Below are 24376 nucleotides of genomic sequence, written 5' to 3'. Positions count from 1 at the left end.
CTCTGGCTTAGATTATATTTTCATATTTACATCCCTCCTTAAGCAGGTAATGCAGGATGATTTCGGAAGTTTTTAATAATATGTTACCCAATGCTCTGACGAAAAACAAATCACAATACTTAGTTACAGCACTCAGCTGCCCAACTCTATTGGTGATTGTTATCTTGTTTTGCACCAGTTTTTGCTTCATTAGATACTAATATAGATGAGCCATGAGCTCAAATACCATAGATGTACAATATTACTGGTAGAATGCCTTGAGGCATCTATCATATAAAGTTAAAATGGGACCTGCTGCACAGCCTCGGAGGCCTGCAAAGGAATTGCTATTTTTTTTCCTCACTTCAGTCACCAAGTTTTCTCCATAAAAACAAGCAAATTATTCTTATTATTCATGTAAGTGTACCCTGATTATTATCCCTCTGACCGTCTTCCTTGTTACTGCCTATGTTTCAAGTTTTAGAGGGTGTTGATTGGTACAAGCATACAGGGAATGGATTCTGTGCCAGTGTCAGAGCCTAGAGAAGATCTGAGAGGCAAAACTTTGTTATTCTGTTGTGCCAGATGAAACAACAGGAGGAAAAAGGATAGGATCTAGCTAGCCGAACCTGAACCACCCAGAAGGCAGTTAGCTAGTCCCTGCAGAACAGGCTCTGAGATGTCTCTGTCGGAAGTCAAGCTCTGCAGAAGCAAATCTTCATTTGTGGATAGCAGAGAAAGCCTTGAAATGTACGCCTCATTTCTGGATAGCTAGGGCTAGATGGAATTAATCCCCATTAATCGGGTTTTCTACTTCTGCCTGAAGCAAAGACAGGAATATCTCAGCTCTGCCTAAACCTAAAATTGCATCACAAAGACTGTCACATTGGCAACAGATCACCAAACACCCCTGGTCTAATCCTAATGCTATGTACAAAACTTGTACTTCAGACACTGCCTTGCTAGATAATAGCCAGTGGCAATACTTGTGTAACTAAAGCAGATGATGTTTTAAATTAATTTTTCCACTTCCTCCCTCTCTCAGTCACAATGCCCATTATGAGGCTGCTGACATTCTTTCCAAAAGCCTTTTCAGACAGAGCACAAAAGAAAAGATGGTTTCTGACCATAATGACATCAGGCTTTCTCCTCACACTTTTTGGCCAGAGGCACAAGAGGTATTGATTGCTCAGCCTGTCCTAGAAATGTCAGAACTCATGTGGTTCACAAAGCCATGCATTAAATGAAGTGTACAGGACTCTAGCTGCCAGACAGTAATTTAACAAAAACAAAGCTTTGCTATATAAAGAAGAGTCAGTCAGCTCTGCTGATGGCCTTATGCCTCCTTCAGTAATACAAAGTTATGAGAGATGGACAAGTCCACTGACCCTCCAGAAGCAGGATCTTGCCACTCGGTTGTTATTAACCTGAGTGCTTCCATTTGTGCCTTCAGTTACAAAATGACTGTTTTGTTAGCAGGATTGCTCTTCAGTAACAGAGGATGAGGCGTTACTTTTTCCTTTCTGAATTACCCAAGATTTGGATCTTAATTCATTATCCGTTTAAATTGTAATGGGCTGCTGCTAGTCTCCTTTGGCAGACTTGAAGTGCTCTCCTTCCAATTGCAAACTTAAGCCAGCCTCAAAAGGTTAAAAAATTATGTTTCAGGACCTCTGGAGCTTTGGTACTTACACTGCAGTGTCTTTGTTCTTTATGCTGCTGCCGATTTAAATTCTGTCAGTCCCACAGCAGTCTCTTTCTCAGCACACTTCATTTGAGAGCCATCAATTAAGTAAAGAATTAAGGGGTTCCGAAATCAGTTTTTAAGAGGATTAAAAATATTCTCTGCTAAGGAAATGGATTTTTGTCTGAGTGGTTCTGCTTATAGATGGATGGCACCATTTTCTAAGGATAAAAGAGTCCTCTCCCTGTCCCTCATATAAATCAACTGACAGCTGAAATATTTTGCAGAGGAGATGTGATGAAATTTCATGGGAGAAGTCACTTGGTGCTTGCTCTTCTGAAAGTATTGTATGTCGTTGCAGTCACAGCATGCTTCCCCTCCACAGGAGCTCTGTCAGGGAGTTTAGGTTTGGCCAAATACTCTTTTTGTTAATTTTTCTCAATTTACCTAAAAGGAAATTAAAATTTCTTGTGAGAATCTGCATGATTTTCTGATAAACTGTAGGAATGGCTCAGGTAAATAGCTTTGGGGTATTTAAACCAGCACTACTAAGGCTTGTCGGCACAATCTGAGTACAGGTTCTATGGCACAGAGCAGACTCATTTTTAGCACTGAGGTAACAATTTTCTCTTTCAAAGAGAACAAAATTCTCCAGAGACTCACACAGTTCCTTCTGGAGGGGAAAAATGTCCCCTCAGAAGAATTCTGACAAAGGTCTCAGCTGGTGGGAAATCCAAGCACACTTAATGTGCTTTATGGCATCTGTTAAGGATCTGACATCAGTGCTGCTCTAAATTTGTGTGCTTTGATTGGTTTTTATGGCGTCTAAAGAAAAACATTTACACAATTTTTCAGTTCCACATGGAATCCTTACAGGACTATTGAGGTCTGACTGACTAAGTTCCTGCCTGTTTCTGTTGTTGATCTTGCTCTAAAATTTCTCAGGAACTTGTGTCTATAGTTTTTGCCAGAAGGGCTCCTCCTGACCAATTTCCAGTGAAATCTGATGAAAAACAGAAAAAGAGGCTTATTTTCAGATGACATTATGATTGTGAGTATGCCTGATTGTCCAGAAAGTATCTCTTAGTGGTTAGTGCATTGAAGCCCACATTTTCTTGTTCAATTTTTGTTGACTCCTCTAATTGCTCAGTGCTTTGGCTTTTCTAGTTGTTCATGTGACCACTGAGGTTCTTTTCCTCCTTGCTTTGCCTCTCATAGCAGTTTAGAAATTGACTGCTTTGAAGATTGTCTGTCAGAGTGTTTGTGCAGAGGTCTTGCAAAGCAAATCTTTTTGACACTGGGACTTTTTTGACGCTGAAATTTGGCTGTCCGTGCGTTACGTGACTGCATTCTCACTTCCCACTGGCTTTATAAAACTCCAGAAACCTTTTGTGATGGATTGGGAAAACAGGCAGAAGGGGAATGCTGGGTTCTCTCAGAACCCAGTAGTACAAACACTTGTACTACTACTTTTCTTGTTCTGTAGTGGTGATATGGTCTTCAGGAGCAAAAAGGGAATTAGCTAAGTTGAAAAGAGTAACATTCTCAATAATCACAGGGGATCAACACTACTCACAAAACTAAGCACAGATAATCCCAAACAAGACTGTTTCTTCAAAATCTACAGGACACCAAGGATAAAAGCATCTCATAGACTCTGAAACAAATAGGATTACTTAAACTTCCAGCCACCATTCATTTGCATTTAATAAAGGAAGTTCCCACACAAAATTTTGAGTATGTCTTAAATATATTGAGCTCTTTTGCCATGTGCAAACATCCTTGCAGTGTCCATAAAGTGTTGTAATATCTTGGGAAATGTTGGAGAGTTGCACATGAAGAATTTTTAAGAGAAACATTAGTAGATCATCCCAGTGTTCCAGAATAAGGACTAAGGACTGAAGCCTTGAGAACTTTCAAACAAAGCTTGCAACCTCTTTTTGATATGTGTAGAAGCTGTGTCCTTCAACTTTCTCATCAGCTGAGAAAGTGTTTCAGATTTCAGGCCAAGGTACCATAGATATTTTCAAAGGTTCATTGATTAGTCTCATTTCAGGGGAAATCTGAGAAGTGAATGGCAGAACTCCTACAGACGTGGATTATTTACCTCATTTATTTACAAGTTCTCTCGAACGGAACATTTTTTTTATTGGATGGGGTGCCTGCTGTGAACTCAGCTCTGATTACCCGTACATTGCTAAGGCTTTCCTCCAGCATCAGCAAGGTAAATGGGTGTACTTTGTTTTCCAACCTGACAACACCTTTCCCCTTACTTAGCTTTCCTTAAGTTCTGTCCTCTGACAGCAGTAGTGACAGACGGATGTCAAGTTGCCTGGTTAGACCTGGTGCATTTTTGAGGTTTCTACCCCAGTTAGAAGATACCATTTAATTACATAAATGGATACAATGTTTATCACCATGAAGTCATACATTTGTTAGTTCTGCTGCACTTGGATATCTTGGGGGCCAAATATTCTGGGAAATAAACCTTATTTGAGAAGATTTATCCTTCATCTTAAATCTAGTGTTCTTCCTGCTCCAGATTTTGGATAAAACTTAGGACAGGTACTGTATTTAACTTATTTCCCATCTGATGGTTTGTTTGCTATGTATGTTGCTAATGGTTGAAGCAAGAATAGAACTGTTCTTTATGTCATCCCTGCTTCCTGTTCAAACAATATTTTTTCATCACGTGTTTTTCTGTCTATTCACTGACCCTTCCAAATGTCAGTTTTTAATGAATTTTATAGAAAATTAAGTTTCTGTAAATTAATTGTGAATCAAAAACTGCAAAGAGGGAACAATCCAAATGACATTTGTCCCATCTGAAGAAACAACAGACGGACTATATATCTCATTTGGAAGTAGCCACATGGTTAGTCAGCACATATATGTTAGTTCACCGTACATACACATAGCTCCTGCCTAGCTTCTACACACATGGCTTTGTACCCCTTAGGAATCTAGAAGGGAGCAAGAGGAATGGTCACAGCTGTTGATATAATGGAAGTTTGGGGGCAATAGACTCATGCACAAAAAATAAACTTGCAACACTCCTCCAGCTCACTGACCAGCCCATTTCCCTAATGACAACTGTGGTCCTTCTTTTTCAATTGTTAGGGGATTTTTTCCACACTAATTAGTTTAAGGACTCTTTTCCCCCCCTTTTTTTTTCTTTTCCCAACCACCAAGTTCTTCAAGATTTTATAATTTCTTTGGAACACACCCATAAATTTGCTAAAATATTGTTAAGATTAAATCTCAGTCCGCTAGAATACAGCCTCAGAGTAGTTATTAAGCCAGTGTATGACTGTAATCTTGAACTGTTGGATCAACAAGAGCACTGTGAGGTGTGCTGTGTTCACATGGTGCTTGAGTTACTTGCTCTTTGCAGTGGTCTATTATTTCATGAACTTGTAAGGGCTAAAACTGGGAATTTGCATCTTAATCCCTTTTAGGCTAGGCATTTTCAGACATTCCATCTAGAACTCTTTACTGCAGTCATATTCCCATCACTCACTTGCTCAGTCTGGCCCTGTACCTTTTGTTACCTTTCCACTCACCACACTCATTGCTATTGTATTTTCCCTAACAATATTGCAACTACACCCATTATCCTCACTACAGGGAAAGGATATGAAGAGACCTCCCTACAGTCACTGAACCCAACATTTTCAGGATGTTATGTCATAGCATCCATATGAGCACTTCTGTTTACACTTCTGCTTGATTTGGTTTTTTCCCTACTTAAGAAATGCTAAATTTCTTAGAAATAAAATGTTGGCTATACTAGCATCCCTGGAGGCACTGCAGATGTCAGTATAGAATTTGGTGGCTTCCACAAGATCATATTCAAGCTTGTGTGGTCTTTATGTTACTTCTGCTATCACAACTATGTGCATAAAGCTAGAGATTTCTGTTGATCTCTCTCTGTTATAGCTCTTTAGAGTTGCTTCAAAATATTTTGTGATTTCCATTTTGGGATTAAGGAGAAATGGCATCTATGGCAAGGAGGGTACAGAAATATCCAGTGCACCCTCCCTATAGTGTCAAAGTATGCTTGCAGCAAAGAAAGGTATTTACATTTGGAAAGTGTGGAAACATATATTTTACATGTTGAAAACCTACTCCCGTGAACTGTTGCTTTTTTAGAATTCTAAGAAAGCTGAACGGAGGTGATTGGTTTGAAGTTTCGTTTCTTGAAATGGATCAGGTTTTATCAGCCTATATAGTCTCCATCAAGTTACAAGAAGAGTTGGTCCAAGCTGGAGGTCAGTGAAGGTTAAAATAAGTGATGCTGTTTTTACAATGGAAGGTGCTTTGGGGATGTTGCCATCAGTGATGCTTTAGCTTTTAAAAAATGGATCTCTGTGTTGTACTCTGGTTACTGCCTCTGCTTAGCAGACAGGATCATGGGAATAAACATCCCCATTAATGTGCTTGGCTATTTGGTGTATATTGACTGCCTGACTTACCCACTTCACAGCTGGCCAGCAGGGGCAGACTCATAGAGGTGCTGTGGTTCAACCTCTTTAATACAAAAGAAAAGCTAAGAAAGGACTTTATTACAAAGCAAGCTACTGAAGTGAAGAAATCCTGAGCTCAGTTTGTGGAAATGCCCTAATCAACGCAAGCTTCAAGGCCTCTTCCCACACATCATTTAAAATCTGACTAACAACAACAACAACAAAAAGCTTTAATAAAAAAGATCCTGAACCATGAGCACATTATTCTGCATAAGTAGCCATTGAAGTTCCATCTTCACTCATACTTCACATCTCCTGCACACTGGAAGCCACTGGTCAGTGTCTGGTGGATCAGAGAGCAAACATTGTTGGCACATGAGGTCCCAGAGCATGAAAGAGGCCAAAGGCCAGGACTTAACACATGGGTGAGATCCAGGTTTTGCTGCAGAGAGTGTGAATGCACTTCTCAGGGTGTGACACTTGGCAAGCTGGACTGTACTAACACTTTAGCAAAGGGTAGTGTCCCAGAAGGGCTTCTGTGGCAGTCAAATGACTTCCAACAAGGCAGTGAAAGCTGGATTCCTAATATTCTTCTGATAAATTCTTTATTAGCCTGATTTATTGTAGTGATGTCAGAAGCTGAAACAAAACAGTGGATCCCAACAGCACTCATGGCTAACACAGATTAATAGCAATATTTTATGTCTATGAGACTGCAGTTGTCACATAAAGACAGGTACAGCTGCTGTCAGTATTGGTTCTATGAAGCCGTAGGAAATTATACTGTGTTGGGGAGGTGAGAGGTGGAACACAGACAAAGAGCCCATCAGACAATCATTTACCTATTGAAGCGGGGAGAAGAGATAGGGCTGGGGGAATACAGTTCAGAAACAGGGCAGGAGTAACCAAGAAAAACAGCTGAGAAAGCATCTAGATGATGTCAGATAGGAGAACATAGAGAGCAATGATTTGCTCTGCCTTCGTAACAGAGGCACACTTGTCAGTGAAGGATAACTCTGACAACACAAAAGAATAGAATTCTGCTTTTGCCTTCAGAAGGTATAAATATTTGTGACCCTTTTACCCAACTACTTGTGTGAAAAATGTCTCCTGGGGAGTCCTACTTTGAGCCCAGTACTTGCTGAGATCAAATGCTTCCCTCAGAGGGTTGTTACAGGCGGCCTCTGCCTCCCTGCCTAATGTCTGCAAAGCCTTGAATGGTTGAAAAGTCTGCTTTATTTCTACAGGCAACTGTCTTGAAAGATGTGGAAGGTGACGGTATCCAAATGCCATGAATCAGAACAGAGCGTTTTAAGGTAAAAATGCTGGTGAGTTGCCCATGAAGCACAGACATGGAAAAAGCACTAGTCCAAATAAGCTTTGCAAGCTAAACTATTCCTTCATCACTCAGAAGCTTCTAAGGAACTTCATGTTCCAGCCTTTAGAGCTTGTCCTTCAATTGCCTGCTCAATTTAAGCATCTCCCATTCTCAGAAATCTCATCTCTGTGAGCTTTAGCAAGTTTCCTGTTTACCTTAATTTACCTAATGCATGAGATATCCAAGGCTGACTACAGAACTGTCAGTAAGATGGGAGGATTTGACTGATTCTTTCCCTATTGCATTACGGTTTCCTTCCACTGGCATCCCTTTTTACTAGCAGTAGGTGTCCCATGCCCAAGGAAGCACTGTGTGTGAATATGCAGAGAGGAGCAAGCTCTAATGAGTTGGTTGATTCCCTAACTGCTGTCTGCTTGCAAAAGCAGTAAGCAGCAGAGTAGACATAAAATTTAATGCTGCTGAGGTCCCACTCAGCTGTTTCAGGGAAGGCACTACAAGCAAATGTACGGGTATCCCTGAGCAAGAAACCAGTGAGGAGTGGCTCAGATCCCCAGTGCTTCCAGACCAGCAAAGGGTAACAGGTGCCCCTAGTGCAAACTCACTTGCCTAGTGGTAGTTAGCAAAGAGTTGACAGACTGTGAACTTCTCCACTGGATGCAGGGGCTTCTCAGCAGATGATCAGGACATGAGTGTCTCATGATAGAAAAGGTGTTTGTCACAGAGGTGTTTGTACCTGTCGCACTGCAGGTTAACCCATTGCATTGTCAAAGCCTACAAACAACTCAGATACGGCTCTTCAGCAAAGGACTACTTGGCTCTAGAGGAGGAAATCAGCCATTCAAACCTAAGCCGGACTCCAGATGGATCTGTTATTAGGATTGCAAATAGCACCAGGGTTAGTACCTTCAGTTCCTGGGTGCACAGGCAACCCTCCAAAGCGGTCCTCTTGGTGTTGTTTTTTTTCACTGTCAATACCACGCACCTGTTACAACATCAAGCTCCAGTGGTGCAGTGCATCCATGTGCTAGAAAAAATTTTGGTGGGCAGATTTTGTGCATCCCTGCAGGTTGCTTGCCCTCTTTTTCCTGAGCCACCTACCTTACCTGAAGAAAAGAAATCAGAGATTTTTTTCTGAGTGAATATATTCTTGGAGGGTAAAAATACATGTGAAAGGACTAAATCAGCCTCTTCTTTCACACTTAAGAGGACAAAAGAAAAATGAAAGCCTGTCAATATGTACTTTCTGTTTGGGCCTGGCATTTTGATGGCTGTTTTGGCCAGCTCATATTAGATTAAATTAGGTACCTTCCGAAGCAGCAATGAATGATTCACAACTTTTTGCACTGCTTCCAGCTGGCATCCTTGTGCCGAGGCAGTACCTCAGCTGGTCTCTCTGCATTCTCCATCTGGGTGCCTCAGCAGCAGCTTGTCATGGGTCATTTTGAACTTTGCCTTCCTCTTCAGCCTTTCCCAAAGGCAGCACCCGCTCCAGCAGGGTCTTAGCAGCACAGCCCCTCCTGCCATCAGCTCACTGAATGACTGGTATTGCCTCCAAATTCAGCCTGCTTCCTCAGTCCCTTTCTCCTCATAACCAAGCAGTTCTTTCCCTCAAATGTGGCAGGAAGGATCATCTTTGCCAGCTGGCCTTGCACAGCTCTCCTTCTCTCTGGAGGGGAAGCACACTCATTACCCTCACCTCTGAAGACCTTTCAGTCTGCAGACATGCATGTGCAGGTCTTCAATTTCTCCCACCTGATTCCCTGGCCTGGTACATTTTTTGGAAGAACAAAAAGTTTGAAAATGTCAAAACATTTAAAGTTGGGGTGAATTTGTTTTCAAATTGTATCTGACTATCTCACCACATGTCATCATCTAGAAGCACTAGACTTTAACAGGAGTGCATATGCCCTGACTGCAGCCAGCCACAGGCATCCTGTGATGCTGCATGGCTGCATAATTCTGTTAGCCACAATGCACTACAGGCACATAAATTCAGGAAGAAAGTATGAACTCCATTCATTAAGGTGAGGAAACTGAGAGTTTATGGACCTGGTCTGTTAACACCAATCTAATAAACATTGCAAATTGGGAAAATTGGGCACAAAGCAGAATTTTTTTGTGGTTTTTACTTTTTTCCTTGGAAAATGTTGGCAAAATGGAAATTTAAAAGATAAATCACCATGCTGAAACCCACATTTTCGTCTTAAAATTATTTGCAAGGAGACTTTATATCTAATTTCTGTTTAGAGATGCCTCATAGCCATGCCTTGTGGTCTGCACTTACACTGCTGCTTTTGAGAGGGCAAAATGACTCCCAGACTTCCAAAAACACATGTGGTTTGTTTCTTTTGCTTCCTCATCTCTCTGCTGAAGGCTCCCTTGTCTCCAGTGAGCTCTGGAATGAGGCTTCTTCTAGTAATCCTTCAAGATTTATTTTTCATTCCTCAAAACTTGTCACATCCCTCAAAACTTACCATAGGCAACTTGGTCCTCTTCAGGTTTCTTCTTTATGCAGTCAGCTCATTCCTAAGTCTCTTTCTTCCAGACAGCCCTCTTCCTTCCTATCCATACTTTAACAATTTGTATAAGTGACGAATTACTTTCTTATTCTGAGCTGCAGCTTCGCCTCTGTATTTTGCAGTATGAAGGGCATCCTTTTTTCATATTCTGGCTTTTTTTTTTTCTTCTCTCTATACTTACACAACAATGTAAGTGCCTGAAAATCAGCAGCATTTCTGTTTTGATGAAATTATTCATCCAATCACTCAGACTTGTTCATGCTGGATTGAGCACACATAAAGGAGATTCCCTGGCTGAGCTGCTTTCTGGGAGGCTGGATGGCACCAAATAACCTGTGGTGCCTTCCACCCCGCTGCAGCTAAACAGGACCCTTAGTTTCTCAGATCCTTTTCCTATGGATTCTTTTCAGGCATTCCTGTTACAAGGACATGTGTACTGAACACCTGAGGAGGGAACATGCATTAACCTCTAGGGGATCATGAGATCACGTTTTTTTAACTTCTGTGATTAAGAGTAACACTCTGTTTCAGAGAACTTTGCGTGTAACAGCACCTGGTGGTTTTTTTCTTTATTCGGCTCTCCCATTTTCATACTAGCATACTGGCACAGGAGACTGCGCACATAAGGAAAAAAAGTTAGAAGAATTGATGTTGTAAGCTGACTTGACTGCCAGGAAAGAACTTAGCATGCTTAGTTGCTCCTGTCAGATGGTAATAATAAGTCTACTTGCCTTAGATTTATTCACTCAGAATACTGTCAAGCAATTCTATCACTTGATGCTGTGCTTATTTCAAGGTTCATATGGATTCTCGTAGAGGTGTTAAAACCCTATAGCATCCATTTCCATCACCCAAAGAATCAGTCCTCAGCCAAGAAACTGAAGCTGTTTCACCTCTGCGTATTCTGACAGACTCACTGATGTGACCACCAGGCAATAGCTAAAGCAGCTGCTTTAGCAGGATGAGAGTTCTTAACCCTTGGGTAAAGGGCTGAGGGAATGTTCCCCCTGCTCCATGATGGCTGTCCTGTGTCTTGCCTTCCTTCCCTCTCCTGCATTCTTATACATTCCCCGAGGCAGGGGTGCGGGTGACTGGAAATGTGAAGTCAGCTGATAGGATGCTGCCGGACTCCCTTCGCTCTGCACGGCTTAAGCTCTCCTTGCCTAGTGCCAGTGAAAGCAACTCGGCAAGCCTTTGCTCAGCTCAGCAGGCTGCCGTTTGCTGCAGATGCAAAACCGAAATCCATCCTTCCACCGCCTACTTGCCATCAGGAGGGTTATATGTCTTCTTGCCTCTTGTTTCTTTCCCCAAACCTGTGTTATCAAAAGGAAGCTCTATTCTGCTGCTAGCAATGCATCCTGAGAGGTGGCTATGTTGGTGTTGCCCTGCTTTCTGTGTGTGGGCATTCATGTTCACATCCTTGATTAAAGGTAGGCTCTCTTTGATACCAGTTTCTAGAATATTTTCTAGTCACTGTCTCTGCTTCTGTTTTCTTGAATGAGTTCAACGTAAAGCTTCTACCAGCTATTTCTAACCTGAAAACTGTAACATTTCAACAGTATTTAAAAAGAGCTAAAGCAATACTGGTTTTCTGACATAAAACTCTTCATTTTTGTTTGATAACTAATTGAAGAACTGTTTCTAGAAAACAATAAAAATGGAAGAGGAGTCCTAGTCATTTCATTTGGTGCTTGAATTTGCAAGTGCTTAAATAATGCAGGCTATGGATGTGCATGGTCAGTACTCACACTTTCAAAAGTGAGAACTTAATCTATTGTTGTTCACAATTGGTTTTGATCTGTGTTTAAATATGCTGCAGTCATTTCTGCGCGCAACACTCACTCAGTTTAGCAGGATTTTTCTTTTAGGACACACATCTGTTTTGAAAATCTCGCTTCTGCAGATGACCAAATGTGCATTAAATATAGTGCTTGTGTTAGCAAGGCATAAGATATTGTCTTAAAGCAGCACCATGAGATAAGACCTAAATACTTGTCTGGTTCTGTCACTTTATTTTAAAGCATGTGTCTATTAAGAAGCCAGTGGGAAAATTTCAAATGAAACATGATTTTAGACTCATTGACTTTAGTCACGAGGCTTTATGTTCCCACAGCAGTGTACTTCTAGTCACAGTGCTATGGGCGGTGATGACGAAATCTGAAAAGAAAAATTTTGGTTGTTTTTTGAATTGAACAATGCACGATCTAAAAGCATCCAAACTTTATAGACATTCATGTGTCTTCTCTGAATGATGGTGAAAAGATGAAATGAAACATCAAGTTTTAAAATTTTTACTAAACTTTTCTTTCCATACATTTAAGTGACCAGTAGCCAACATTTCAGCTTGCAGTTATGATAATCCCCTGCAATTTCAGGATGCTTTGTATCACCTTAGATGCAAAATCTCTTTTTCAAGAACAGGGAAAGGGCAGTCTAAGCATGGAAGTGCAGCATACTGAGACCAAGAGTCTCCCTGAAGGACATCTGTGCATCCACAGGCCCTTGTATTCACTGAGGGATATGTAAATTGCAAATTTGTGTTCTATGCTGTGCCAGAGACCATGCTGCCTGACACAAACCCCTTCTGTGTTTAATATTTGCAATCATAAAGGCTTATCATGGTCGCTTGTCTAATGTGTGCTAGTGCAGTCTGGGACTAATGCAAAAAACTTATGACAATGAGTCTGAAAACAAATTTTTCTTCAGTTGTATCAGTAATATCTTTGGGATCATCGTATAGCTTTGATAACACAACTGTGTGCAACATGAGAAGGAAATTCTAAATCTTGACCTTATAAAGTATTTTTATTTTAGGTGCTGAATTACAGTAATGCATTGTAATAGCAGAGTTATTCCAGAAAATTGTTCTTCTGAGCTGATGTTGCCAGAGCCATTATTATTTAATATTTTCCTTTTGAAATCAAAATGTATAACCTTTAACATTGTGAAAATAACTGTTTCAGGTTTGGACTATGTGTAGCAGGTTAGGAGCATTTTTCTTAACCCTGAGTCAGCTCAGTGCCTGTCACATACCTTGTTTCTTCTAAGCCACCTGGTCTGTTCTTCTTTAATGAGGGTTACAGCTGTGATCTGCTTCTTCCCAGAGAACACAGATACATGATATAGATACTACACAGATGCATGCTATTCTATAAGAAATGTTAATGTTTCCACTTTTTTCTTGTTCACAAAGTTCATTAATAAATAAACTTTCTTCAAAGTAAAACTGTGCTATCTGGAGATTGGAAATATCAAACATGAGGATCAAATGCAGTCATAGTGTTCAAGATGAGGAGGCATCATTGTAGTCACCTGATAGAGATTTTGATACAGTAGTTGCAGACTCAAGCTTTTAATTTCTAAGTAGCTATGCTTCTCATAAACACCCTCTTTTACCAGGAAGATTCACAAAGATTACATCTGTCACATTTCTACTTCTTCTATTTCACACCACCTTATTCTACTTTGATACCAGGTGTGATACCAGGGTGGGCCAAATGGAGCCCATAGGCTAAATCCAGTTTAGGGGACATGAAGATTGAAGCCGTTACCTTACTCTTTGAGGAAACAAGGAGTAGCCAGCATTCTGCAGGAGGATGCTTTCAGCTGACAGCATACTAGTAACCCTCTCCTCTCTGTGCTCTGATGGCTTTAAAGATGGTCAAAAGCATGAGATCCATAAATATAGCACAGACTAGTATGTTATCCAGTACCTTCTTCCCCTTTTTCTTACGTCTGGCTTAGCTGTTCTTTATCTTTACTAACACAGATACCACAGCCTGCAAGTCAGAGGAACGGTTATTTCACAAACTCTTCTCCCAGTACAACCAGTTCATTAGACCGGTGGAAAATGTGTCTGATCCTGTCACAGTGTATTTTGAACTGGCCATTACCCAGCTTACAAATGTGGTAAGACTCACTACAGAATACTGCTGAGCTTTGGGGATGGTTGTAAACACACGCAAATCGCTGAAGCGGGAGATGGAAATGTGATGGCTGCACGCACCCACACTATCCTAGCTGGTATTTCATATGTGTCTAAGTGCACATACTGAGACCTTTGCTGTTCTTTCAGTCAGACAGGTCATTCCAGTTGCTTGAACAGGCAGTTTGAATGGCACGGATTCGTTTGCTTACTCTGTAGCATCAAACCCCTCTGCTTCAGGTAGCAGCCTCCAGAGCCCAGGGCAGAAGTACTGAATGTTCAAGCCCACTCTTCACAGGGCTAGCCCACTCCAGAGACATCTGGTGTGTCCATGTTGTGTGTAGCATATGACCAGTTCTCCTGTGGGGCTACTGTCATTTCCCAGTGGTCCTGAGGGGAAAAATCTCCTTTTTTACATGGTTTTTTTCAGTCTATTTGTTTCAAAATGACATAAGGAAAAAATGGTGTGGCAACTGGAAGAGTGGTGTTTTAAAGCATGGAGGTGGGGATGAATGTTGCATGTTTTGGAATGCAAATGGGTGTGGGGCAAACACGATGAGCAGGAGAGAGGCAATCTGGAAGAAGCAAGACATCACCTTTCTGATTCATGACTGATTGGCAATTGCATTAAGTGACTGCAAAAAGAAGGTCTCTGTATAACAGTTACCTAATTTAGTGCTGGTCAAGTACATCTGCTCTAGAGGTCTGCATAGAAATTCAAGAACATTGTGATATGTGTTCAGATGGCATTTTCCTTGGATCTTGACCAATTCTGTACTGTGTAATCAGAGCTTTTTAAACACTGAATCCGACAAAATACACAGCCACAAGAAGAACCTTATTCCTCTGGTACAGATCAGAGCAATTCTAGGTTGTGTGCTCTCCAGATATTCAAGCTCCTGGCAAAACAGTGCAGCTTTCTGTATGTCTGATATTTATGGAGCATGATTTTTCAGTAAAGCTTTATTAATTTTTCAGTAGGGCTGCACACAACTGTGTACAATGTGTAAACCTCTTGAAAGATGCTAGAAAAGAATCTGGCATTAGTTAATGTGAAATTCTATTTTCTGGTTTTATGGGCTAAGTTTTTGGTCATCTCAGGACACTATAACTGGTTCTTGCCTGTGTTTTTTATAGGATGAAGTCAATCAGATTATGGAAACAAATTTGTGGCTAAGACACGTAAGTGACTGTGTTGCATTTCTCATGCATTCTGCATTGAAATGATGAAATGTGTGTTACCTTATAAGTTACATCTATCGAACAAGTTCTTGTTTTGTAACAAGGATTTAAAAAACTAATAAGGAGAAGCTCCACAGTTGAAAAAGTAATTTCTCCATTCTTTTTACCAAGAAGTTACATCTTCCTTCTTTCCTGTGGGATATATTTTTCTTCTCCAACTTCATGATGATAGGTTTTCTTCTGGAAAATCTAGCTGGATGTACTCCTTAGAGTGATTAAATATGCAGCTCTCCAGTCCTAGGTCATCTCCACCAAAACATTTATTAGAAAAAGGAACGTACCTCCATTTTTCCTGATAGTTTTAGTGCTTTTACATAGATAAAGATACTTAGAGGACCTAAACTGCTGCAAAAATATAGCTAACTTGCATCATTATTTTCAGGCACTGATTGTGGCCCACGCAAAGTTTTCTGTAAATGATACTGTACTTATGATAGGAGAGAGACCATGGAGCATGGCCCCATGATAGGGCAATAGCCAGCAATGCAAGAGAGCTGCTGTGCATCCCTTGCTGCCCTGACCTGGTTCCTACTCCTGTGGAAGCAATACTGTCTTCTGGCAGCAGCTGCCTGTTCGTGTGCTTGTGTGCTGCCTAGCTCATGAGGGTACTGCTCTCCTCTGGTGCTGTTCTCCCCTAACCAATGGGGTGCTGCAGCAAGGCCCCTATTTCCTCTGGCAGTGGGGAAGTTATCTTTCACAGACAGGGCTCTTTACTGATGTTGCAAGACAGAGGAGAGATCCCAGCATGCCAGCAGCTCATAACAATTGTCACCCCATGGTGTCACAGAGAACAGAGTAGCAATCAAGGGGAGCAGTATTCACACATCCAGTGTTTCTCCAGGTCATGGCCTTGCTGTCTTTTGGACCATTGTCCCCTTCTCTGTGTGCTACATTTTTATCATAGTTTCTTGTTTTACAGGAAGATCTGAGAAACAGATATTTGTTGATAATTTAAGGTTTTAAAATCCTTGTCCATTCTTCTTCCAGATTTGGAATGACTACAAACTACGGTGGGATCCCAGACAATATGATGGCATTGAATTTGTTCGGGTACCAGCAGATAAAATTTGGAAACCAGATATTGTCTTGTATAATAAGTATGATGATTCATTTTACCCATTTTATTGATTCATTTGACTCTTTCTCTCAAAAATATCCCCTTGCAGCACCTATGAAAGCACCCATTACTTTTTATTTCCATGGTAATTTTTTTTCTTTGCCTCATTTGTCTTTCCAGTGCTGTGGGAGATTTTCAAGTTGAAGGCAAGACCAAAGCCCTCCTTCGCTATGATGGAATGATCACCTGGACCCCACCAGCTATTTTTAAAAGCTCCTGTCCTATGGATATTACCTTTTTCCCATTTGATCATCAGAACTGTTCACTCAAATTTGGCTCATGGACCTATGACAAAGCCAAAATTGATCTTCTGATCATTGGATCCAAAGTAGATATGAATGACTTTTGGGAAAATAGTGAATGGGAAATAGTTGATGCTTCTGGCTACAAACATGATATCAAATATAACTGCTGTGAGGAGATCTACACAGACATAACATATTCCTTTTATATTCGAAGGTTGCCAATGTTCTACACCATAAATCTGATCATTCCCTGTCTTTTCATCTCATTCTTGACTGTGTTAGTTTTTTACCTGCCATCTGACTGTGGTGAGAAAGTTACTCTTTGTATCTCTGTGCTTCTTTCTTTGACTGTATTTTTACTGGTGATCACAGAAACAATCCCATCCACTTCTTTAGTAATTCCCCTAGTAGGTGAATATTTACTCTTCACAATGATATTTGTGACTCTGTCAATTGTCATCACAGTGTTTGTCCTCAATATACATTACAGGACTCCAACCACACACACAATGCCCAAATGGGTAAAAACCATCTTCCTTAGCCTGCTCCCCAAAGTCCTGTTGATGCAGAGGCCACTAGAACAGCAGAAAAAAAACGCCTCCAGAAAAAATGAGAGAGCTTCAGAAAGTAAGTTGGGCAAGTCAAAGCGCAGCAAACACAAAGACACCAAATTGCACACGGAGCAGCGCTGCAGCCACTGTGATAAGGCAGCTGAACTCCCAAGGACCAAAAGACGGCTGAGCCATCAGTCCCTGAAATGGATGGCAGAGCACATGGAGTACTCCCCAGAGGTGAAGGATGTCATTAGCAATGTCCAGTTCATCGCAGAGAACATGAGGTCTCAAAATGAAACCAAAGAGGTAAGAGAGGTAACCATCCCATTAGGGCTTGTTTTGATTGTATTGAAATCAATGGTGATGACAAGGTGGAGTGCCTGTGGGTAAAGATCAGGGGCGAGGTCAGCAGGGCACATGTCCTGGTAGGAGTCTGTTACAGACCACCTAGGCAGGATGAACAGGCAGACAATGAATTCTGCTGGAGGCTGGAAGAAGTATCATGATCACCAGCCCTTGTTTTCATGAGGGACTTCAACTTGCCAGATGGCTGCTTGAAGTATAACACAGCAGAGAAGAATCAGTCTAGGAGGTTCCTGGAGTGTGTGGGAGATAATTTCCTGGCACAGGAAGCAAGCCAACCAGGGAAGGTGCCCCACTGGGCTCACTGTTTGTGAACAGAGAAGGACTACTGGGAGATGTGATGGTTGGAGGCCGTGGGCACAGCGACCATAGAATCATAATTTTCAATTTGGGGTAAAGTTAAGAGGGGTGCTAGCAGAACTGGACCTTCAGAAGCTAGATTTTGGCCTGTTTAGGAGGTTGGTTGTCAGAGACACTTTAAAGTCAGTCCTGAAGGTCCAAGGAGTCCAGGAAGACTGGGCATGGTCTAAGAAGGAAATCCTAAAGGTACAGGAGCAGTAAGACAAGTTGCTGGGGAAGAAGACCATCTAATGAATTTGCTTGTGTGAGGTTATAAATTTTTTATCCTATTTGGGATTACTGTCATAGAAAATGATGCACATTGGAATTTAAAGAATTCTGGGGCCACGTCCTCATGTGTAAACACAAGCAACTAAAAGAAACTGCAGAAAGATGTGCTGACACTGAGACCTCACAAGGAACAGGAATTCTCTGACACTTCAAGATATTTTTAAAGTGTTTAGAACCTAATGAAACATATATCTTTGATCTGTCATGGAATTTTTGCTTTTGAAGTTTTTTAGATGCTCTATGATGGTAAAATCCATTTCAAAACTAAATACTGCTCTATTTGTATCGAAATTCACAAAAGCTTTATAAGTGAAGTGTTGATATGCATACTTTCTATCAGAATATTGTGTTGGAATTCATGCAACTTCTGTGAAACATAAAGATTACCTTTTTTCCCCTAAAACCTAAAGATTACGTTTTCTCTATTCCCTGCAGAAGAAATTTCATCTGAAAACAAAATCCATTAATTTCTGAATAAAGGACTAGAGTTAAGCTGGTGACTGAATTCATAGAATGAGCATATAGTGCATGCCAGCCCGCAGCAAAAGACAGGAATTTATTGCCATAGAGGAGTATGGGGTTTGAGCTGACCCTTGCTCAGTACCTATGCCCTTAGTGCTTTCCTTAACCCAAACATCTCAGCCTGGCTTTCATTATCACACCAGCTGCATAAAACATATACATGTACTGATTCAGCTGCTTTCTCTGATGCTCTCCCAAAAAGAAGAAGTTTTGCATGCAGTCATCCAAATAACTTGCTGTCTTGATTATGCAGCTCAGGAGAAGTCCTCCTTTGCTAGTTTTGCTGATTTGCATTTTGTAAATCTCTCCTGACACATGAAATTGTATTCTTAGTCCAGTGTGTTCATCAGCAGCTTTGTACCTTACCTTTCAAAACATATTAGGGATGGGAAGCATGATTTTTCATTTACAAAAATCCCTTTTTCAGGGAAAAAATGGGATTTTTTCTCAGGCAAGGACAGACAAAAGTGATTCTGAAGGCTGCTTCTGCTTCAGCCAGATATACAAAGCAATATGGGTGATACTATGTACTAGTCCTGTATAAATAAAAACCCTTTAAAAATTGTAGCAACACTTACAGCTGTGGGAGTTCTTCCTGCATGTTTTTTCATGCAAAATACAGCTTCCATTTCTGATTTTCAGAAGTCCTCCAAGTTCTTCCCTGACTTCCAGCATGTTACTATCCATGGTCATGAAGTTTTCTTCAACCACCCTCTTTTCATAACATCCCCATCACTCAACCCAACACTACTGATTTTACAGCTATCGTCTCAGCAGCCTTGGGAGGCTGGATAGGATTAAACCAAATACAATCCTGAAAAGTCTTACCTTATTTATCTTTCTCACCTGGGCTGAATTGCCTTTATCATAGTTTACAACTTTGAACTTACCCTACTTGACTTTTACTTATGCTCCCCAATAACTGCCACTGTATTCCTCACCCTCAACACAATAAAAATCCTAAACCCAGTATTTTCTGGGAGGAAAATATAATGAAATTGGGAAAACACATGGAAGATCCCTCAGCAGAGAGCTCTTGAACAGTCACTAGTTTATATGAGTGAATGTTCTTCTGCAGCAGTGTTTCTTGTGCAGTGCAAGTTTAAAGCTACAGTTTGAAGGACAGCAACTTCATTGAATGTGGTTCTAAGGTCTCTAAGGTCTGTCTCTCAGACATACAAAATCCACTCTGTCCTGCTTAGCACAAGATGCTGCATTGTGCTCAGTCAGAGCCCTTGTTTTGCTATAGTCCATGTGTCCATGTGTCCAGTTTTCTGAAATCAGTTGGGCTTGATTGGAGAGACCATGTTTCAGGTCAGACCAGTATAATAGCAAACTGTGTCTTGCGTGGGCTGTCAGGATAAATCCTTTGGCAGGGTTTAGTGATGTGCAGCTATGGTGGCTGTGCCTGCTGTTAAACCACCCCACCCCACTCTGCACCACTGATCTGCATGATCAGGTCCTATTTGTTAATGTCAGCATCACAACCATGGATGGGCTGCCCTCAGACTTGAATATTTAGAAAAATTCAGCAGACTAGGACAGTGTTGTATGTTAGCAGCCAAAAGTGGCAAAATACCATTAGAAAATCAGCCCTCTCTGAAGAGACTTGAAAACTGCAGCAACTATAAGCACAGCAAGCAACATTCCTGACTTGCATGTGTGTTCTTCCTCACATTCAAAAGCACAAGAGGCATTTCTATTGCATAATGTCAACTCACAATTGCATGTAACATTTCCTGTCGTTTATCCTTTTCTTTTTTTATTCTCTTGCAGGTGGAAGATGATTGGAAATACGTAGCTATGGTGATAGACAGAGTATTTCTCTGGGTATTTATAATTCTTTGTGTGTTTGGGACTGTAGGGCTCTTTATCCAGCCACTAATAGCAGAGACGTAACTTGATCCACTGCTTTTTATCCACTTCTGTTCTTCTTTCATTTTTGGTTCAGAAATTTACCTTTTATTTCTCTCCTCTAACATAACCCTTCTGCTCACCACCTCCTCAGCACCCAGCCACAGAGGGTCCCAGAACAATAAAGTATGTGTTGACATTTATGTTTGAAATCAAACAAGTCTTAAACAGTTAAATCATATTTGAAAACAAACGGACTTAACATTAGAATGTGGTTACCATGTGAGGCATATACATTTGAAAACTACATACTTCTAAAATCTTTCCAAACTAATTTGATCTGCCACTTAGCTTTGCATGTGACTGAAGTCCCCTTTACTTCCTGATGGTGTGTACCAAGACCTTGATGAGCTTCAGCAGGACTTCCAAGCCACAGCTCTTGTCAGTTACAGTGGTCCTAGCCCACAGGTTCTGCTCTGAAAACTCTTGCTTGCTCAGGCTCAGACATAAACCAAACAGAGAAGGGTCTGTCCCTGAGCAGCTACTTGTCACAGACAGAATTGGCTTGACAGCATTGGATTGATCTGAATTTTCCCATTTTTAAAACCCAAGACCAACCTGGGTTACACACATCCCTGTAGAAAAAGGCTGGATACCGTGAATCCTGTGCAAAGCTGAGCACCTTGTTTCAAACAGCTGTGCAACAATGTTCTGTTTGCTGGCTCCTCGTGGGTCTGTGCTGTGTGTGCAAGCCTGTAACTGTAGGGACATGTCCTTTGGGGCTGATGTCACTGCTACGTAATCAGGTCCCAATCCTAGTGTGCTTCATCCTGAAACACTTTGCAGATGTGTTCCTGATGTGGTTTCTATAAAATGTGGATGGTTTACCCTTAAATCCCTTGTTTGTTTGTATTCCTGTTAGTTCTGTGCTAAAAGATTCTTCTTTAAAAGGCACCACTACAATTAAACCCAATGACTTCAAGAATACAAATCCCTTCTCTCTTATAAGAGCCTCTAAATTTAACTGTGCAGTGTCAATGCAGTGTTTTCAGTGTCTGACATGTATCAGTCTTGGCTCTGAACATCACCAATCCTTGGAATGTATGACTCCCTGTTTCTGAAGTCTCTGACTGGCCTTTTACTCTTTTTTGACGTTTCATAATAAAGAGAATAGGAATGAATTACTGTGTATGTTAGAGACAAAGGTGGAATGACAAGAATATAACTGTCCTAATCCACCCAGTCATGACTGTAGAAGAAAAAGTAGAAGAAAACTATTATTTTCTGTAATCCCCCTGAATGTTGTTTGATTATATAGTGACAGACAGACAGATTTATGAAAAAGCATGGTTTATTTTGTCAGCCTGTCAATTAAATATCACTCCTGAGATAAACCTTCTTGAAGAATTTGTGGTTTGTTGTTTTTTTTTTAATATTTCCTGTTGTGAAATGTGTTTATAGATGCTACTAAATGACATTTACTATGCTGGCTCTTTAATCAGAAAGAAGGTGAGGGAAAAGAAAGGAAATTCGAAGAGAAAAGCTGAATTCTGACGCCAAAAACTTCGTTTCTACAGAAAAGACATCTGAGTGCCAACATTCACTGTTGCATTCTATGTCCATCCAAACCATGAAAATATTGTGGCTCAAGGTGCACTGCAGTGGTGTCTTAAGCATGACAGCTACAACCCCACAGTCTGACTTCAGCAAAATCCCTGATTTACAAAGTCGTCGTCTGTCTCTTTCTAGTGTACTATTGCCCCTTCCTTCCCTTGACTCAGTAACTTTTGCAGCCATCTTTTTGCCATTCTCAGCTGTGTTTGGCACATTCAGTACTGGAGCCTAATGTACTGCTGCCAGCTTTGTGAAGGTAGTTGACTGATTATCGAGAGTGGGGATGGGGGATACAATAAGCATGTCAGCACGTCACCTTGAAGAAAGCTGCAGTGGGGCTGCCCCTGTAAGCAGACACGGAAGAACCCACACAAAAATGACATTTTTGCTTGCCCCAACTCTTGCTGAAGTTTGGGGGACCTTCTAACTGAAATAACAAGAAAAGCTACAACTAGAGGTGGTGCCATGCCAGATGCAGTTGGGTCACACATTGTGCCCAGCCACAGGAAAGGTCTATTCTCACCCCATCAGCTCCAAAGCCACAGCAGCAATACCCCTTATTATATCTCAGTGATGGCTGTACCACTGGCAGCAAGAATTCTCCTTTCCTTGGGAGTGATGGCATCTATGAATTAATTTTAAGAGCACACCAGCAATTCAGCATCTCAGCACCTCTTTACATTCTCTTCCCAAGGGAGACCATTTTTCCCGTTTGCCTCCACTAAAAGGCCCAGAAGAGTTTGTCATATTTATCTTTTGGTGAGTGGGTGATATATGTGGTCTTGCCAAGCAAGGCCACGATCCCAGCAAACCAGTGCCCAGAAACCAAGGCAGCATGTGTTGAGATAGTAGTAAGGCAGAGGGTTACTGGGTTTTTTTAAGATTTGGGATTTGCAGTGCTATCATCCACAGGCAGAGAAGGTGGAGCAGCAGGAGGGGCCCCACTGGAGGACTTCTGCCCAAATATCCTCCCTACTTGTGTTTTTAGTGGCAGGCCTTTGTGGGGAACATGCTTTTGTGGGCCAGATTTAGAGAAGCTCAGGAACAGGCAGCACAAGGGAATGAGAAGTGAGGCTACAGATGTAGCAGTTCCAGATGCAATGCTAGGAAGACTGGAGGCCAGAAGCCATACCTATGCAATGTTCCTACATCTCCCACACATGAGCCCTGCTGATCTTCACCAGCATAAGCCAGAAAAAGCATCTTGGCATCAGACACAGATGTGTGAGACAGAGCAATGTGTTGCCTGCAGGTGGGCAACAAAATTGTTGCATGGCGGGGACAGGACCATCTGTCAGATGAACACCTGAGGCACTTGCCCAGGAGAGGAGGTTGTCATCTGTCACAGCTAACAGGCAGCCTCCTGGCAGCAGAGCTCACAGGGGATACCTATCACTACTGCAGCCCAAGAGTCTGGAAAGACTGGAAATAAGAGCTTCCTGGTTCTTTTCCTACGAGTATTTCACAGTACTGTCTAGTGGAACAAATGCACTTTATGCGAGAAGAGAAGAGCAACTGATAGAATGGTCAATGTGAATGAGTTTTATGCCAGTATCATATGCAAAGACATCTCTCTGTATGTGCTAAGCTAAATGGATTTGCTCCTTGTTACGATCTGGTTTAGACCCAGAAAAGCAAAGCAAGCTAAGTCTCTGTGCATAAACCAAGAAGAACTTAGAAGGTTCAAAATTTTCCCAGAAATGAGATTAAAACCAAACGAGGTTAGATGTTGTTGCCAAAAAATGGATGTATTTTATTTAATAGTAAAAGAGGCAAAGAGAAGCGAAGAGAAAAGAAAGAAAGAAAGAAAGAAGTGTGCATGGGGGGTGGGGGAACAGGGAGAGGTGACAGGGGTTAGGTGGAAGCAGATCACCCCTCTGAGGGTCCCAACGATGTCTCGTTGCTCCCCTCCATCCAGTCTGCTGGTGATGAGGGTCCCCTGTCGCCGCCGTGGCCACGCCACCACACGCTGTGCCAGGCCGCCACATGCTGCCACACGCCCCGAGAGTACAGAATCCCGTGGATTAATACACACTTTGGGCCAGGTGTGCCTCTCTTGCAGGGGCCAGCTTGACACTGTCCCTTGCAACACTGAGGGTCTGTTGCATCATCTCTGGTGCTCCGGGGCAGGGTCTGGGGACCCCTTGGGGGGGGCCCCTGTGATGGGCCATGTCACCCCCTCCTGCTGTGGATAAGCTTCCTCCCCCCTGGTGAGGACCCCTCTGCTGGGCTCCTTTGCACAGTTGGAGGATGGGCAGTCACTGCACCTCTGACCAGAGGCTTTTCCAAGATACCCAAAGCCTCTCCTCCCTCCACCCCTTGG

General features: G+C 41.7%; 1 protein-coding gene across 1 annotated transcript; it reads left to right on the top strand.

Annotated features, from left to right (window-relative positions):
- Window positions 1-11069: 11069 nt before the first annotated feature.
- CHRNA6 (cholinergic receptor nicotinic alpha 6 subunit) lies at window positions 11070-21846 on the top strand. The gene is made up of 6 exons (XM_042023468.1): window positions 11070-11417; window positions 13757-13896; window positions 15050-15094; window positions 16142-16251; window positions 16392-17376; window positions 20362-21846. Exons 1-6 carry the CDS (start codon window positions 11105-11107, stop codon window positions 20482-20484), a joined length of 1716 nt encoding a protein of 571 aa, XP_041879402.1. The 5' UTR covers window positions 11070-11104; the 3' UTR covers window positions 20485-21846.
- Window positions 21847-24376: the final 2530 nt, after the last annotated feature.

Source organism: Corvus kubaryi, unplaced genomic scaffold, assembly GCF_017639235.1.
Source record: "Corvus kubaryi isolate FWS band 111438036 unplaced genomic scaffold, C.kubaryi_AGA036_p1.0 37249, whole genome shotgun sequence".
NCBI lineage: Eukaryota > Metazoa > Chordata > Aves > Passeriformes > Corvidae > Corvus > Corvus kubaryi.
Note: the sequence above shows the minus strand (reverse complement) of the source record. Positions and strands in the feature narration are given on the sequence as shown.

What these genes read in the sequence shown, in the direction of transcription:
- CHRNA6 (XM_042023468.1), top strand. Translation starts at nt 11,105, where the DNA reads ATGCTGCCGGACTCCCTTCGCTCTGCACGGCTTAAGCTCTCCTTGCCT. An exon ending in CAAATTTGTGGCTAAGACAC is followed by an intron (nt 15,095 to 16,141) that starts GTAAGTGACTGT and finishes TTCTTCTTCCAG; the next exon opens with ATTTGGAATGACTACAAACT. An exon ending in GATATTGTCTTGTATAATAA is followed by an intron (nt 16,252 to 16,391) that starts GTATGATGATTC and finishes TTGTCTTTCCAG; the next exon opens with TGCTGTGGGAGATTTTCAAG.